The sequence below is a fragment of the Gobius niger genome (assembly GCF_951799975.1).
Source record: "Gobius niger genome assembly, chromosome: 3".
Taxonomy (NCBI): domain Eukaryota; kingdom Metazoa; phylum Chordata; class Actinopteri; order Gobiiformes; family Gobiidae; genus Gobius; species Gobius niger.
In genome coordinates, this window is record NC_136854.1 from 41,968,630 (window position 1) to 41,986,092 (window position 17,463).

Sequence of the window (17,463 nt, forward strand, 5' to 3'; positions counted from 1 at the left end):
TTTACACCACCAGATGGCGCCAATGAGCCAACACAGTGTGATACAGTGTGACGCTATTTTGAAAGTGTGTGACACACACTATAAGGCAGGGGTGTCCAAACTTTGTTCATGGGGGGCCACATATTGAAGCGTACACGGGGTGAAGGGCCATAGATCGGTGGTTAGTGCCATGAAACCTTTGACAAGCAGAGGTTTAAAATGTGCCCCACACCGTCATTTAGGCTTAAAACCTTCATGCCAGCTCTTTGTAAAAGGTTCATACTGTCTTCTTAGCCTATTATAGTTTTGTTCTTTTAGTAAGACAGAAGGTTTAGTTTACCTGCTTTAGTTTTGATCACTTCCTGTGATCATCTTCCATGCCAGCTCTGTCTCACAATAAAATGTGAGACAGAGCACATTTTATTGGTTAGTTAGGTTAGAAACAACTAGGTTAGTTGTTTCTAACCTAACTACTAACCTAGTTGTTAGGTTAGAATTGTGTTGAATTATTACATTTCAAATAAAAAGGACCATCTCTGATATTTACTGATTCAGAAAAAAGGCCATGGGCCAACAAAAATTGGTCTGAGGGCCGCATTTGGCCCCCAGGCTGCACTTTGGACACCCCTGCTACACGGTATCATTAACCCATCACTACTGAGCAGATCATCACCTGGTCCGGAAAGAATCAGCGCTTCGTTCTGTAAGACTTTAAATGAGACCATTTAAACCCAAAACTGTCCCAGAATCCAACATTATATCAGTTTGGAGCCGTTCTGCTCAAAGTGTGTTTGTCACGCAGAGCTGAAGCTGTAAACCACACTGTAAATCCAAACTGGAGCTTACTTTGTATCATGTTATTCCTACAGCGGCCAGCAGGAGGAGCTCCAGGCCAAGTCTTCACCCGGAGTTCATTTTTACTATTTAATTCTTACGGGAAAATAATGTTTTAAGTCAATATTCAATCCCCATACGTTGGATATGTCCACTCTAAAAGACAAAGCACCGTCCAAACTATTGGCTTCATCTCAGAGGGGTTCGATTTTGGACTTCTTCTTTTTCTCTCCTCATAATGTAAGATATTTCCAAAGGATGAAGCCTACAATTACATTTTCTCAAAGCTGCCCTCAGATATCCTCCTGGTAACCCTGCCCCCCCCTCACCCACGCCCCTCACTTCCCTCCACACGCTGCCCACATGATGCGTTCAAAGACACAAGGGAAATATCATTAATAACATTTAATTTGCCCAAACTGCAACTTTCAATGCAATGTGTGAGATGCAGCCGGCAAAACTGGAATCGCTGAGGGCGGCTTTAAGATAACGATTATTATTTTATGTTTTACTTTTTAACTTCTTTGATTCATTTCCTTTTGTCGACATGAAGCTTTTGTCGGCAACAGATTTACTCACGGGGGAAATAGTGAAACCAAATGAACCTTTCGAAGAAAAAAAAAGGACCAAATGTACTGCAATACGACTCCATGAAGTAAAAAGTAAATAGTTCTGTGAGATTTGAATGAGTATCTTTGAGTGTCTAGAAAAGCGACTAGTCACAGCCGTACATGTCCCGTTATGTTCCTTTACAAAAGTCCTGTTTCTTTACGCCTTGTTGAAGTCTTCGTGCCGGAGGATCTTGTAGAGCACCCAGTAGAAGATGTTAAAGAACAGAAAGGCCAGAGGGAAGCCCGCCCTGGAGACCGTGTCGATCTTCTTGGCACGGTCGATGAAAAGTTTCCGCATCTCCTCTATGGTGCGCCCGCCCGGGCCCGGCGCCGCGGCCGCCGTGGCCCCGTTGGCCCCGGCCGCCTCGGCCCCGGCGGCCTGCGGGTTCGGTCCGGAGGAGGTGATGGCGTGGTTCAGGGACGTCTTGGGGTCTTTGGTGCTGCCGGGGGTGGACGTGATGGCCATCCGGGTCTCCTGCACCTCCGCCTCCTGAGGAAAAAAACAGATCAAATCTATGTTTACATTTCTGCTCAGGATGTGGAGGTCATTATCCGATCAGGAAGCAGAACGAGAGCCGGGCTTTGCCATTGGAAACACAGAAATCACAGAAACACTGTCAGAGCCTGTTCTTCTGGAGCTAACAGACAGAGTGAGCGCTCTGTCCTCATAGAAAGTAATGGTGTTAATTTTCATGACTAAAATTGGACTAAAACTAAATTAAAAGTTGTTCATGAGACTAAAACTATGACTAAAATGTACAGATATTTTTCGTCGACTTAAAGGGATATTTCAGGATGTTTGACATAGGGCCTCATTTCCTAGTTATCCAGAGTGTTGTTGATTTCTGGAGCTATTTTTTTTTGTAATTCATGCAGTTCTTATGTTTGAAGAGCACACTGAACACACTGTTTTTAATGCAGGCTAGCTGATACCATAGAAATGCGCTAGCCTAGCACTAGCCTAGCACCACAAAACTCTTCAAATATAAGAACTGCATGAATTACAAAAAAAAAAATCTCCAGAAATCAGCAACACTCTGGATAACTAGGAAATGAGGCCCTACGTCAAAAATCCTGAAACATCCCTTTAAGTAAGACTAAAGAAAAATGAAAAGGAGAGACTAAAATCATCCCAACTTCTGTTGACAGGAACAAGATTAAATATGATTATTATGAAGTCGACTACTTGCAATTTTAGTCGACTCAAATTGAAGATATTCTTTTGACTAAATCTGGACTAAAATTAAATTAACACTGGTTTATACAATGTAAACTACCATGTATTCATTAGGTGGTGTTTTCTCCATAGATGTGTTGTTTTTGATGACTAAAATTGGACAAAACTAAATTAAAAGTTTTTCATGAGACTAAAACTATGACTGAAATGTCCAGATATTTTAGTCGACTAAAATAAGACTAAATAAAAATGAAAAGGAGAGACTAAAATCATCCAAACTTCTATTGAGCGTCTGAAAGAGCCTCAGATCATGTAAATTCTCTGCCAAAGGATCAGCTCTGAGCTTTGTTCATGTGGAGCAGCTCCATGAAGCAGAGGAACAAGATTAAATATGATTATAATCAATATTATCAATTCAAAGTCGACTAAATTCATCTTAAATTTACTTGCAATTTTAGTCGACTAAAACTAGACTAAAATTGAATTACATTTTCGTCAAAAGACTAAAACTAAAACTAAATTAAAATATGTTGTCAAAATTAACACTGCTCCCTATATTAAAGCATGGCGAGGTATGACATGTCCGTTTAATGGCATTTATATCATTTCTGTTTTATTTTATTAGCGTCTTACGTGATGATTTTTTGTAATTCATGCAGTTCTTATATTTGAAGAGTTTCTTGGTGCTAGGCTAGTGCATGTCTATGGTATCAGCTAGCCTGCATTAAAAACAGCCTGACCCGCTCCACAGTGCACCTGAGGTAAATCACTTATAACACCAGACTAACCATATAAATGTCTGTGCCCATAGAGTAATTTTTAGAATATAACTGACCTTGACACATGAATGATCGCATTTTGAGGGACTATTTTCCAGCAGATCACTCCGCCGCTGCGTAGCTTATACAACCACGAAGCTGAAGCTGCTCAAATATAAGTTATTTTAAATGTAAAATGGTTAAAATTACTCTATGGACACAGACATTTATATGGTTAGTCTGGTGTTATAAGTGATTTGCCTCAGGTGCTCTGTGGAGCGGGTCACACCGTTTTTGCGCTAGCCTTGCATTAGCCTAGCACCACGAAACTCTTCAAACATAAGAACTGCATGAATTACAAAAAAAATATATCCAGGTACCAGCAACACTCTGGATAAGTAGGAAATGAGGCCCTATGTCAGAAATCCTGAAATATCCCTTTAAGGCAGGGGTGTCCAAGCTTTTTTCATGGGGGGCCGCATATTGAAGCGTACACAGGGTGAAGGGCCGTAGATCGGTAGTTAGTGCCGCAAAATCTTCGACTAGCAGAGGTTTTAATTGTGCCCCACACCTCTATTTAAGCTTAAAACCTTCATGCCAGCTCTGTCTCACAGTAAAATGTTAGTTGTTAGGTTAGAATTGTATAGAATTATTACATTTCAGATAAAAAGGTCCACACTGCAAAAACTAATTAACTAGATTAGTATAAAAGGCTCAATTTGAGCATAATAATCCCAATTTGAGATGTTTTGACGAGGAAAGATGTAGTTGGGCTTTTGACCCAGATTATTTTACTTGTCTTGAGATGTTTCTGACTCGTTTCAAGACATTTTGTCCTTATTTCAAGTAATTTTCTTTGCCAATGGGGTAAGAACATGGGTCTTATCTCATTGGCAATTTTAACTTTCTTATTTCATACAAGATTTCCCTTAGAACTAGTCGCAAACGTACTCAAAAGAGCAAAGTAAACTTGGTCAGATCAGGAAAAAAGTCTAAATGAGTGAAAACTGCTCAAAACTAGTAACATTTTCTCAATTCAAGACATTTAAGACAATGCTTGATATTCACTTTTTGCAGTGCATCTCTGGTGACGTGTACCGATACAGCAAGAAGCCGAGGGCCACCATAAATTGGTCTGAGGGCCGCATTTGGCCCCCAGGCCGCACTTTGGACACCCCTGCTTTAAGGCCAATGACGAAAAGTGCACCATACCTCACTGACTTGTGTTTTCATTCATATTCTTTGACCCACCAGGGTGTGTAAACTTATTGGCACAACTGTATATGGACGTTTTAATCATAGTTTTAGTCTCACTTTAGCCAGAATAAATAATACTTTGACTTAAAATGACATGGCAAATGCTTGGACTTTATTCTGCTCATTGGGTGAAATGTTTTGTATTGTGGCTTAAGTATTTCCGGGCAAATAATCAGAACAGCTGATCCAGGAGAAAAACGAAACAAGTACAAAAACAGTGATAATACGAAGGGAAAGCCATGCAGCTGAAACAGGAAACACAGATGCGACACTGGCGTTGTCCGGGCGGGTTGGACGGTGCGTGGCCCGTTCATTACCCTGTGCGGCGGATGCAGAGGCGGGTGTGGGGCCTGCGGATGGCCGGAGTAGAGGTTTCCCATGGACCCGTGCAGCGGCTCTGAGGCCCTGAGCCCGTTGTTGACTCTGCGCAGGGACTCGGCCAGCTCCTCCGGGTCCACCGCACCGGGACTAACCGACTGACACCGGCGGCATGCAACACACAGACATGACATGCCCAAATAAACACAAAGAAACTGAACTGAAAGGTGACTGAAGGTGGTCCCACGTCATGCAGAGGGAGGAAGGTCCAGAAACAGAAAACATGCATGAGTGACTAGACTCTCGTATTCATATTCAGTTTCATCGCCTGAAATTTGTTCTGCCTCTTAACCCCTTAACTCCCACCTGAACCGAGCACATTTTCTCCAGTTTGGCTTTACCCCAGTCCAAAAGCTTCTGGAAAAAAAGCTGTGAAAAAAGTAACAAAACTGAGACGAAAACCATGATGGAAATGTGACAAAAAAGTGACGAAAAATGTATGAAAAAGTGGCAAAAATGTCACAAGAAATTGACAAAAAATGGACGAAAAAATGACAAAGATGTGACAAAATTTGACAAAAAAATGAGAAAAATGTGACAAAAAAATGATAAAAATGTGACAAAATTTGACGAAAAAATGACAAAAATGTGACAAAAAAAATGACAAAAATGTGACAAAAAAATGACAAAAATGTGACATAATTTGACAAAAAAATGACAAAAATTTGACCAAAAAATGACAAAAATTTGACAAGAAAATGACAAAAATGTGACAAAAAAATGACAAAAATGTGACAAAAAAATGACAAAAAAATGACAAAAAAATGACAAAAATGTGACAAAAAAATGACAAAAAAATGACAAAAAAAATGACAAAAATGTGACAAAAAATGACAAAAAAATGACAAAAATGTGACAAAAAAATGACAAAAATGTGACAAAAAAAAGGACAAAAATGTGACAAAAAATGACAAAAAAATGACAAAAAAATGACAAAAATGTGACAAAATTTGACAAAAAAAAAGACAAAAATGTGACAAAATTTGACAAAAAAGTGATAAAAAAATGACAAAAATGTGACAAAAAAATGACAAAAATGTGACAAAAAATGACAAAAAAATGACAAAAATGTGACAAAAAAATGACAAAAATGTGACAAAAAAATGACAAAAATGTGACAAAAAATGACAAAAAATGACAAAAATGTGACAAAAAAATGACAAAAATGTGACAAAATTTGACCAAAAAAAAGACAAAAATGTGACAAAAAATGACAAAAATGTGGCAAAATTTGACAAAAAAATGTCAAAAATGTGATAAAAAAAATGACAAAAATGTGACAAAAAAATGACAAAAATGTGACAAAAAAATGACAAAAATTTGACAAAAAAAAAAGACAAAAATGTGACCAAAAAAATGACAAAAATGTGACAAAATTTGAAAAAAAAAAGTCAAAAATGTGACAAAAAATGACAAAAATGTGACAAAATTTGAAAAAAAAAGTCAAAAATGTGACAAAAAAATGACAAAAATGTGACAAAATGTGACAAAAAAATGACAAAAAAAATGACAAAAAATGGATAAAAAATTGACAAAATAATGTGACAAAAAATTGACGAAAATGACAAAAACGTGACAAAAAATGACAATGAAATGACAAAAAAGTTACAAAAATGAGTTGAACACCCAACAAAAAAATGATGGAAAAAAATCTGATGACGTGAGGAAAAAGATCCTCTCGGTTCAGGCGGGAGTTAATAGGTTAAAAGCAGGGGCTTGTTCTGAAATAGGAGTTGTTCATGCTTTGCTTTTATGCTGTACGTGCGTCAAGTAACCACCAGATGTCAGCGTTTGACTGCATTGCAAAGCCCACTGAAATAAACTATTGGAACTACACACCAATTACCGATCTGTCTGTACTACCGCTCCAGAGTTTGTTTTCACCCAGGCCAGTTCTGTAGCTTCTCTAATCAGCAGTTTTTCAGCAGTGCTGCATAATTACATAACCCTACCCTCTAACACGATTAGCTTTAACACAATGGCCATTATATCCTCTGTACACATATGTAGGTAATCCATTAAAAATCACCTGTTTCCAGTTAGAATAGGCATTTACAGCATTAACAATGTCTCGACTAGGTTTGGGACAATAATGAAATTTGGGGTCATGATGATCATGGCCAAAATAATTGCGAAATAAGGACGAAATGTATCGAAACGAGTCAGAAACATCTCAGAACAAGTGAAATAATCTCGGACAAATGCCCAAGAACTTATTAACCAGTCAAAACAACTAAAATTTGGATTATTATGCTCAAATTGAGATGTTTATACTGATCTAGTTAATTACTTTTTGCAGTGTTGTTCGGATGCTGTCATTTGATATTTGGCTTCATTTCACTAAAATAGTCAAATAAAAAATGAATCAGATTCAATGTTGGAAATGTCAATACTATTGTAATTGTTGTTATCATGATGACAAAATACTTATAAATCCCAGCCTTACGCCTATTTGGAAGATGAATTCAAAGATATTTGATAAGTTTTATAAGCGTCATGCAAAGTATATTGAGTCCACCTCGATTTAAACAATGACACGCCTTTGCCTTTGTGGAGGCGACTCTTGTTTTGTGTAGTTTGAGTGGGCGTGCGCACCTTGCTCTTGGGCTTGTGGTGTCGCCGGAAGCGCAGCAGCTCCTTGTGCTGTCGGGAAACGAAGTTGACGGCGGCGTATTCGAGCAGGGCCGAGAAGACGAACAGGAGACACACCGCCATCCAGATGTCGATGGCCTTCACGTAGGACACCTGTGCACGGGAGACACCGCTTTAAAACTGCGATGGAAAGCATCGATCCACACATTCACAAGGTAGAATAATAAGAAAGTCTGCAGAAGTCACGCTGTTGATCTGAATCTTCTTCTCAGGTTGAACCGCGTGCAGGGCTGGACTGGCCATCGGGAGTTGGGCCGATGTACTTTTGGGCCGGTTGGACCAGTCAGATCGAGATAAGGCCCGTAATACCTGACACCGGCCCACAAATAGCGAGAGAAGCCATTAGAATCACTATCATTACATAGATGCAATTACACAACTCCTCCAGTAGAGGGATGTGACGCCTTTTATCCCCCTCTGGTGGCTCTTTCTTGAGTCATGGTTCACAGATAATCTGGTATAATGAGCGATGGGCCTCTGGGACATAACACTCATGCCCCTCACATTGCGAATATAAGAGGAAATAGTTTATTGTAACTCCCTCCAGGACCCACAGAACCTCAGACCTCTATTTTTTATACATTTTAGACAAATGTTTGCAAAGAAGTGCATGCTGGGAGTTGTCAGGTGACTCTGTCTTGCCCCTCGTCGTCAGTGAAATTTGGAAATCTTCCAGTTTCCGTTGAAAGGATTTACAATGTTTGGCCTTTTTGTGATTTCTATTCTCACTCCTCACCTCCTGAACTCTGTGGTGAGTTTTACCGTTTCATCTTCATCTACAGTTGATCATTTGGTTGGTTTTGAGAAGTGAGAGAGGAACTTCATTAACGGAACGCACATTTTGAAGATTGTAGGTAAGTAATTTTACAAAAGTTCCTTCAAGTTATAAATGAAAAGATTAAAGTGTTGAGTCTCTGAGGTGTTAACTTGAATTCGGCAGAAACAAAATGCAACTATTGTCCTCGATTCGTAGCTTACACTATTTTAGTTCAAGCCAAGGGCTCATTGTTTTGTTCATCACCTCGACTATTGCATTGAATATGAATATAAATTGGGCCGGTCATGACCCAAAAGTCCCGGGCCGATGTTTTCTGCCAGTCCAGGCCTGACCGCGTGTCCAGACTCTTGGTGTAGAAGAGTAAAAGAGTCGACAGGCCCAGATAACTAAAGCTTTGGTGTAGGGATGCGCCGATACCGATACCAGTACAGATACTTGTACTCATACTCGGGCCCAGTCCCCACACTGCGCCCTACGCCCCAAGTGCAACAATGGCAGAATTGGGACAATGCGGCTGACGTCATTTTCAGACCTAAACTTAATAAAGTTGAAGGTAATTTCGTCCGGCCCTGTGAGAAAAAAGTAGTAGTTAATGAGTTGACGTTAAAACACGTTAAAATAAATATATATTAGACATTGTCATCTATTTGAGCTCGCTGTATAATTATTATTTTAAATGTAGAGTGGGTAACCAACTGGTATCTGGTAAGTTTTATGTTTTTATACATCCAAGTTGTTGTTGAAGTGAACAGTTGAAATGTGATTTTAATGAATGACAGCACAAAAAAAAGCATTGAAATTGTTGCATAATGTCCGTAAATACCGGTGAACAAATCATCGTAGTGCTTCATCAGATATTTATGCTTCTTTCCAAGCAACATGGCAAACCTTGAGTGTATTTACAGATATACAGCATGAGAAAAGATGAAAATAATTAATCAAAAGTCATTTTTTTCGGCGCAAGATCCGCGGATGCCGCCATTTTTCTGTCTCTTTGGTCTGTACCGCAAAGAATTATGTGCAATATGCTTCGCCAAAGTCCGCTTGGATGTGGGCTTCGGCGAAGTGTGGATCAGAACGCGCATGTGAGGGGCGCGAGGGTGGAAGTGCGAGTATTGGGACAGGGCCTCGTACTCATTCATGAGGTCCCGAATCGATAGCAGAAACCGACACCACTTGACGTGTGGCCGGCGCTTCTACAGGAGCAGCTCCACTGAGGAGAGAAAATAGCAACAAACTGGAGAATAGTTTAGTGTAAATCCAATATTCCACATAGAGCTGACTTTATTACAGACGACACTCCCTAAATCAGAGTCTGTGCTGGATTTAACCAGAGCTAAATGTTTCAGCGTGGAGTCAGCAGTGTTTACAAGATACAGGCTAATGTCGCTAATGATGCTAACTAGCTGCTAACTCGCGGCTAACAGTTCTGGCGATTCTTGCGCCGTTTTATGCCCAGGGGCTTTTTCATCTGAAAAACGATGTCCATATTGAGTAAGTAAGTAAGTAAGTAAGTAAGTAAGTAAGTAAGTAAGTAAGTAAGTGAGTAAGTAAGTAAGTAAGTAAGTAAGTAATCTTTATTTATATAGCACCTTTCACAGGCAAAGGCCACAAAGTGCTTCACAACACAGTAAAAGCCGAAATTACATACAATATAAAAAAGGGGTCAAAACAACACAGAAATCATGGCAGCCCAAAAGTAGCTAATTAAAAGCTTGAACAAATAAATGTGTCTTAAGTTCGCTTTTGAAAGAATCAACAGAGTCAATAGAGCGCAAAGAGGGTGGAAGATCATTCCAGAGCCTGGGAGCAACAGCCTGGAAGGATCTCGAGCTCTGGTTGACTCGAGCAAACCTATTAGCTTGTTGCAGAATGTGGCTACGCTAGTTCCTCTGAGCTGAAGTTGTGGGCGCTAGCACTTCCTGTTCGTATTAACTTCCATTAAGATTAGCTTAGACCCGTTCGAATCATCGTATTTCCTACAGATCCTGTGGTGGACAGTGAGTTCCTGGTAGACGGTCACTTCCTGCAGGTGAACGAGTCGCTGTACAGTGTAAATGTTTCCGTAGAGGAGACGTCTATGTTTATAAGGATCAGTGAGTTTGTCTTGAAGCTAAAGGCTAACATTAATTTCATGCATTATACAATTTTGAAACGGCGCCTTTTATTAAAAAAAATTATATCATGTTAGCCTTTAGCTTCAAGACAAACTATCAATCCTGCCCACAACATAATCTTTAGACGATATGATTATTATTCCAGGAAAAGAATCCAGACAGGAAGTACTGGCGATCACAACTTCAGGTCAGAGGAACTAGCATAGCCATACCGTGCAACAAGCCAATTGAGCAAAAATGAGCTGCAAAACAATCAAAATGCTGAAGCTACTGGATAAGTTACTATAAACACACGAGAAAATCCACACGGAGCTGAAGTAAAGGCGAAAAGAGACCATTTATCTGCAGTAATGAGAAACATCTCAATACTATTGTTAAATAAAAATAGATAAATGAATAAAGCACAAGCATTGAGGAGCTTTAGGACATGAGCTGTTCTGTCTATGATGGACAGAGCAAAAAAATAAAATATATATATTGAATGAGGGACTATACAGCCTATACTATACAGAAGAAGTAGTTCGAAATCCGCGCAGTAATCTTCACTTTACTGTGCGGATGCCAAACTACTCCTGGTATTATTACGCCTTGCAATATAGTTCCCCCTTTTATCCGCTTAGAAAATCCACATTGTTTAATTTTGTGTAATTATACTTTGTAGTGGAACACTTCACGTAACCATATTTAAATAGGGAAAACGTGGAAGAGCTTGGTAGCTTCTATCTTGACCTGTTTTGGAGCTATAGTGGAGAGAGGGAGAGGCTAAATGCTAACGCCGTCTGCGCTGTGTTTACGTCAGTGGTTCTCAACCTTTTGGAGCCGCGACCCCCATTAAAACCGTTAAAGAGGTTCATGACCCCCCCGCCCAGGTCACACCGTGAGAAATCGAAACATTAGCCTACATAATTCTTAAAAAACAAAGAAAAAAATGGCACTCTGGTAAAATAGCAAATAGATGCGACAATAAAATATAATAATATACGCTAAAAAAAATATGTATATTTTATCTACATGATCTGGCAACCCCTAAAATTTGTCTGGCGACCCCCTTGGGGGACCCGGCCCCCAGGTTGAGAACCACTGGTTTACGTGATAGAAGGCACGGGTGAAGATCAGACAGGTCCTAAAGAACTCGTCTAAGCTCAGGTAAGAACATATCTCAGTATGTAAAAACGCTGGCCTATTCCTTTAATATAGAAGGTGCAGTTACATGTATGACCTGAGGTGGCAGTAGTGAGTATAAAACAGCGAACTTGCATCTAGCATCTTAAAAGTGTCGCCTACTTTACTTAAGGAAATGTAAACGAGTAAATTAACTAATCACAAACCAATCTGCTGTGAAAACGTCAGTCTGTTGAAGAAAATGCCTTGTTCTCGTATCGGTATTCGGTATCGGCGAGTACTTAAATCAAAGTACTGGTATTGGTTTTAGTGCCTCCCCGGTTTGGTGAAAACGCTGTAGATAAAGCGACCGAGGTTTCCGTTCTCCGCTCTGACTTGTGGACCAGTTTGCCCTTTTGCTCCGGAGTATTTGGTTGTTGTTGTTCCCCCATCAGCTCTCGTCAGCGTTTGGCGAATCCTAAAAATAGCCGCGCGCCGTGACGCGCCGCTCTAAGCCTGTTTGAAGATATTGTTTTGTCATGTTGCGTTTTGCACGGATGTTTTGGAGCGCGTTCGGGTTTGTCTTTGAGGCTCTTGCACGGATCAGGAAACGCAGCTTTGTATTAGCGACATCGTTATTAATTATTCACAAAACTGTCCAATATGGAAAGTCAGACACGTGGAAGAGAATTTACTTAAACCCTGACATTATGAGGACCGGATGATTGTGCACGTGTGGAAAGGAGTAAAAATACTAAAGAGAATAAGGGTTGGTCGGAAATAAGGTAAACTTGCTTAAGAAAAGTATTTGAGGATCTGTACTTTACTTCAGGTAGTATTGTCTTTCAAATGTAGTGGAGTAAAAGTAATAGGTTTCCTAGAGCAGTGATTCTCAGCTGGTTTGGTATCAGGACCCACTTTCGCTCTAAGCCTTGACCCAAAAAACGGATTTAACATGTTGTAGAAAATGTTCATTATAGAAAAAGGCATTAAATAATCCATAAAATAGTTTAAATAGTTTATTTGTTTTTATTATTGTCTCATTTTTGTCATATTATTGTCACGTTTGAGCCACATTTTGTCATTTTTGTCACATTATTTATTTATTTATTTATTTATCTATTTATTTATTTGATAGGGACAATGCATATTGATGAACAGTTGCACATGAGCACTGTAAATATGCCAGATTATAGCGGGGATGCTAGTTTCCATCTGTAGTCCCGAGGCAGGCAGCACATACACAATTTACAATTTACAATTTACAATTAACATAATGTGACAACAATAAATGCAGTAACAACTAAAAGTGTTCACAGCTCTGGTTTTCCTTTAGCCACTGTTTAAAACGTGCTTTAAAAGTGGCCAGAGTTGAAATCTCTCTGACTGATAAAAGGAGATTATTCCAGAACCTGGTGCCTTTTACAGAGAGCACAGTCTGTCCAGAGGAGGTTCTCCTGTGTGGAACCTCACAGAGAGCACAGTCTGTCCAGAGGAGGTTCTCCTGTGTGGAACCTCACAGTCTCCTGGAGCTGATGCCCTGGTGCCCGTGATCCCACTAACAGACTTTGGCTTGATGAAATCCTGCAATGGAGGTGGAGCAAGTCCATGCAATACTTTATACACAAGGCAACCATATTTAAAATTAATGAAATTATCAACATTGAGTAAATGATGCTTCTCTAAAACAGTGCAGTGGTGAAAGGAGAACGGTTTCTTGTCCAAGATTTATGTTCACATTTGAGCCACATTTTGTCATTCTTGTCATATTATGGTCACATTTTGTCATTTTTGTCACTCTTTGTCACCTTATTGTCACATTATTGTCACACTGTCACATTTTCGTCATCTTTTTCTTTTCTTTTTTTTGGTCACTTTTTGGTCATTTGGTTTTTTTGTAATCTTTTTTCCCACCATGTGCAGCTACACCCAGTAACTCATTTCCAATAATATCAGTAAAAATTAAACACAAAATAACAAACTTATAATGAATGTGCTAACACTTCAAGTGTGTTGGAGGGATTGTAACAGTTTGGGCCAAAACTAAACATTTCATTTTTTGAACTGGAAACTTCCGGTTCCACAACTAACAAACGAAGTACATTTGATTTCGTTTGCACATCTGTAACTGACTTGTGTCAAGTGAAAAGTGCTGAACAAATGTTCTATTTTCAGATGGTGGTTTGCCCTGAGACGGGGGTCGGCAACGTCAGGCCCGGGGGCCAAATCCGGCCCTACAGCATAAAACCTATGGCCCCCAAGAGGATTTGAAGAAATATTATTTAAAGGGACTATACAGAGTTTAAAAATGTTAAAATTATGTATTTTTCTCTCCCTACATGTTCCAGCCATGTCCTGATGTGTAGAATGAGCTCAGGCCTGTTCACCACAACTGCCTCTAAAATCCTGCACTGTCGCTCAAAACAGTGTTACTTTGGGTCCGAAGTGCCGTCATGCACGAGCTTAATATAGAAGCTGCAGTTACACGTATGACCTGAGGTGGCAGTAGTGAGTATAAAATGGCAAACTTGCATCTAGCCCCTTTAATAAATCAGACACCAAATACGTACATAACAAAGTACTCTAAAAATACTGTAAATATTTTCATATTTCCCTCTATTCGGTCATATATGATGTACAAATCTAATATTTGAAGAAAAAGTGCTTTATTTTGGGCTAGAATTGTAAGTTTCGACTCTTAGCGTTTTGACAATGAGGAAAATCGTTCCTCCACGACACAAACTTGCCCAGCCCTGCCCTCAGAACATATTTATTCTAACAAATGAAAAAGTCGTAAATTACTTGAGTCTGTGAAATGAGCGATGTTTAATTGTTTTAATCATGATTTCAGCTTCACTCCAGGGGCTGGACTGGGACTGAAAAACAGCCCTGGACTCTGACCAGCCTGGCCCAAATTAGCGTAATTGTGACTTTCACAAATACATATTTTAATCTCTTACCCCCCGCCTAAACAATAACAAGTGTATTTTCCCCAGTTCGGCTTTTGATTATTATTTTTTTGATCGGCATCATCAGCAAAAAGAACAGGAAAGGTGGTCGTAGAAACAGAAGCAAAATCATTAATATAAATAATAAATAATAGCGGTCCCAAAATTGAACCTTGTGGCACACCATACTCCACGGAAGATTCATGTTTTTTTATACTGGGCTTTACCTAAATCTAAAAACTTCTCGACTGGAGAGCAACAATGTAACGCCTCATTTGAAAGCTAAGACCCACAAAAGTGATGGAAAGTTTTCGTCACGTCGCCACATTTTTGTCATATTTTTGTTGTTTTTTAAATCATTTTTTCTATCATTTTTTTCTCATGTTTTTGTTGACTTTTCATCCCCTTTTTCCTCGCTATTTTGATGCTTTTCTTTTCAGCTTTTAGATTTGGGTAAAGCTCAGTTGAGGCGGGACTGGCCGGCCCTTCTGTGCTCTTCCAGAACGGACATGTGGCCAGTCCTCCCCTGCTTCACTCATGGCATAACGTGACAATAATCTCTGGATAAACACAGCGTTTCTCATTATATTGACCCGATTCAAGCGCTCCGTGTTTTACAGGTTGGTAAAACATTTGAGTTGCGGCTTGTCGTCCTCGGGGAGAAGGTGATTCCCGACGCCGTTTGAGAAAGCGCGGCTCTAAACCTTAACGACACGATGACTTATTCAGACACATCCCGGAGTGCAAAGCCGTGTCAGCGCTCGGGGAACGCGCGGCGGCGCCCGCTAACCCGGAGGTTTGTGTTTGTGCAGGTGCTGCCTCGGTGTGAGCACTAATCAGAGGCTTATGTAAGCGCGGCGCTCCGTGTTGGATCGGCCCGTCATGCATGCACGATGGCGGGAGAGCACGCGTGACCGCACCATCGGCGGAGTTTACATTATCGCGTGCTAAACAGCGGGAGGAGCACAGGAAACCAAGGAAAAACTCACAATCACATCCAACAAGCCTCCAACTAATCCAACGAGTCGCATTTCAAAAAGGCATTAAATAATCCATAAAATAGTTTAAATAGTTTATTTATTTTTATTATTGTCTCATTTTTGTCATATTATTGTCACGTTTGTGTCACATTTTGTCTTTTTTTGTCACATTATTGTCACATTTTGTCTTCTTTTTGTCACATTATGGTCACATTTGAGCCACATTTTGTCATTCTTGTCATATTATGGTCACATTTTGTCATTTTTGTCATATTATGAGCCACATTTTGTCATTTTTGTCACTCTTTGTCACCTTATTGTCACATTATTGTCTCATTTTGTCTTTTTTTTGTCATATTATAGTCACATTTGAGCCACATTTTGTCATTTTTGTCATATTATGAGCCACATTTTGTCATTTTTGTCATATTATGTTCACATTTTGTCATTTTTGTCACTCTTTGTCACCTTTTTGTCACATTATTTTCTCATTTTGTCTTTTTTTTGTCATATTATGGTCACATTTGAGCCACATTTTGTCATTTTTGTCATATTATGAGCCACATTTTGTCATTTTTGTCACTCTTTGTCACCTTATTGTCACATTATTGTCTCATTTTGTCTTTTTTTTGTCATATTATAGTCACATTTGAGCCACATTTTGTCATTTTTGTCATATTATGGTCACATTTGAGCCACATTTTGTCATTTTTGTCACTCTTTGTCACCTCATTGTCACATTATTGTCTCATTTTGTCTTTTTTTGTCATATTATGGTCACATTTTGTCATTTTTTGTCATTTTTGTCACCTTATTGTCACATTATTGTCTCATTTTGTCTTTTTTTGTCAAATTATGGTCACATTTTGTCATTTTTGTCACTCTTTGTCACCTTATTGTCAAATTATTGTCTCATTTTGTCTTTTTTTGTCACATTATGGTCACATTTTGTCATTTTTGTCACTCTTTGTCACCTTATTGTCACATTATTGTCTCATTTTGTCTTTTCTGTCACATTATGGTCACATTTGAGTCACATTTTGTCATATTATGGGAAACCAAGGAAAACTCACAATCACATCCAACAAGCCTCCAACTAATCCAACGAGTCGCATTTCAAAGAGATCGGGAAGTTATATTTGAGAGAAGAGACGGATTAGTCGTACCTTGGGCAGAGAGGTGCGGGACCCCGAGCTCTGCGTCGTCATGGTGAGCACCGTGGTGATGCCCAGCGCCACTCGGGCCGGAGCGGCGTCCATGTTGATCCAGAAGGAGACCCAGGACAGGATGACGATGAGGAGCGAGGGGATGTACATCTGGATCAGGTAGTAGCCCATCTGCCGCTCCAGGTGGAAACGCACCTCGATGCACGTGAATTTACCTGGAACGAAAGGAGAGAAGGTACAAAACAAGGTCAAACTTTGGAATAGATCGATGTGAGTGTGGCCAAAGCCTTCTCCGGGACGTCCCAAAGATCCTCAATGGGGTTAAAGGGATATTTCAGGATTTTTACATAGGGGCCTCATTTCCTTCTTATCCAGAGTGTTGTTGATTTCTGGAGATTTTTTTTTTACTTTTTTATTCATGCAGTTCTTATATTTGAAGGGTTTAGTGGTGCTAGGCTAATGCTAGGCTAGTGCATGTCTATGGTAACTAGTAGCCTGCATTAAAAACAGTCTGACCCAAGCACAGAGCACCTGAGGCAAATCACTTATAACACCAGACTAACCATATAAATGTCTGCGTCGACTGAATAACGTTTGAAATATGACCATTTTGCATTTAACTCATTGACTGCCAATGACATCTATAGACGTCAATTGAAATCCGAACGTTGACGTCAATTAGGCTTTTCAATGGGAACAGCTGCAGCAAAGCCTTGAGCATGTCTGG

The 17,463-nt window shown here is 39.6% G+C and overlaps 1 protein-coding gene across 2 annotated transcripts in view; it reads right to left on the reverse strand.

The window, feature by feature from the left end:
- Window positions 1-1,555: 1,555 nt before the first annotated feature.
- The window catches only part of glra3 (glycine receptor, alpha 3), a 126,250-nt gene continuing 110,342 nt past the window's right edge, over window positions 1,556-17,463 (reverse strand). The window contains exons 7-10 of one of the 2 annotated variants that reach the window (XM_079553444.1): window positions 16,737-16,951; window positions 7,590-7,739; window positions 4,934-5,092; window positions 1,556-1,914 (exon numbers count right to left, since the gene is read on the reverse strand). In XM_079553444.1, coding sequence (XP_079409570.1) covers window positions 1,582-1,914; window positions 4,934-5,092; window positions 7,590-7,739; window positions 16,737-16,951 — 857 coding nt within the window. In that variant the 3' untranslated portion in view covers window positions 1,556-1,581. The remainder of the gene's footprint in view (window positions 1,915-4,933; window positions 5,093-7,589; window positions 7,740-16,736; window positions 16,952-17,463) is intronic. The other variant, XM_079553443.1, reaches the window with a different exon arrangement.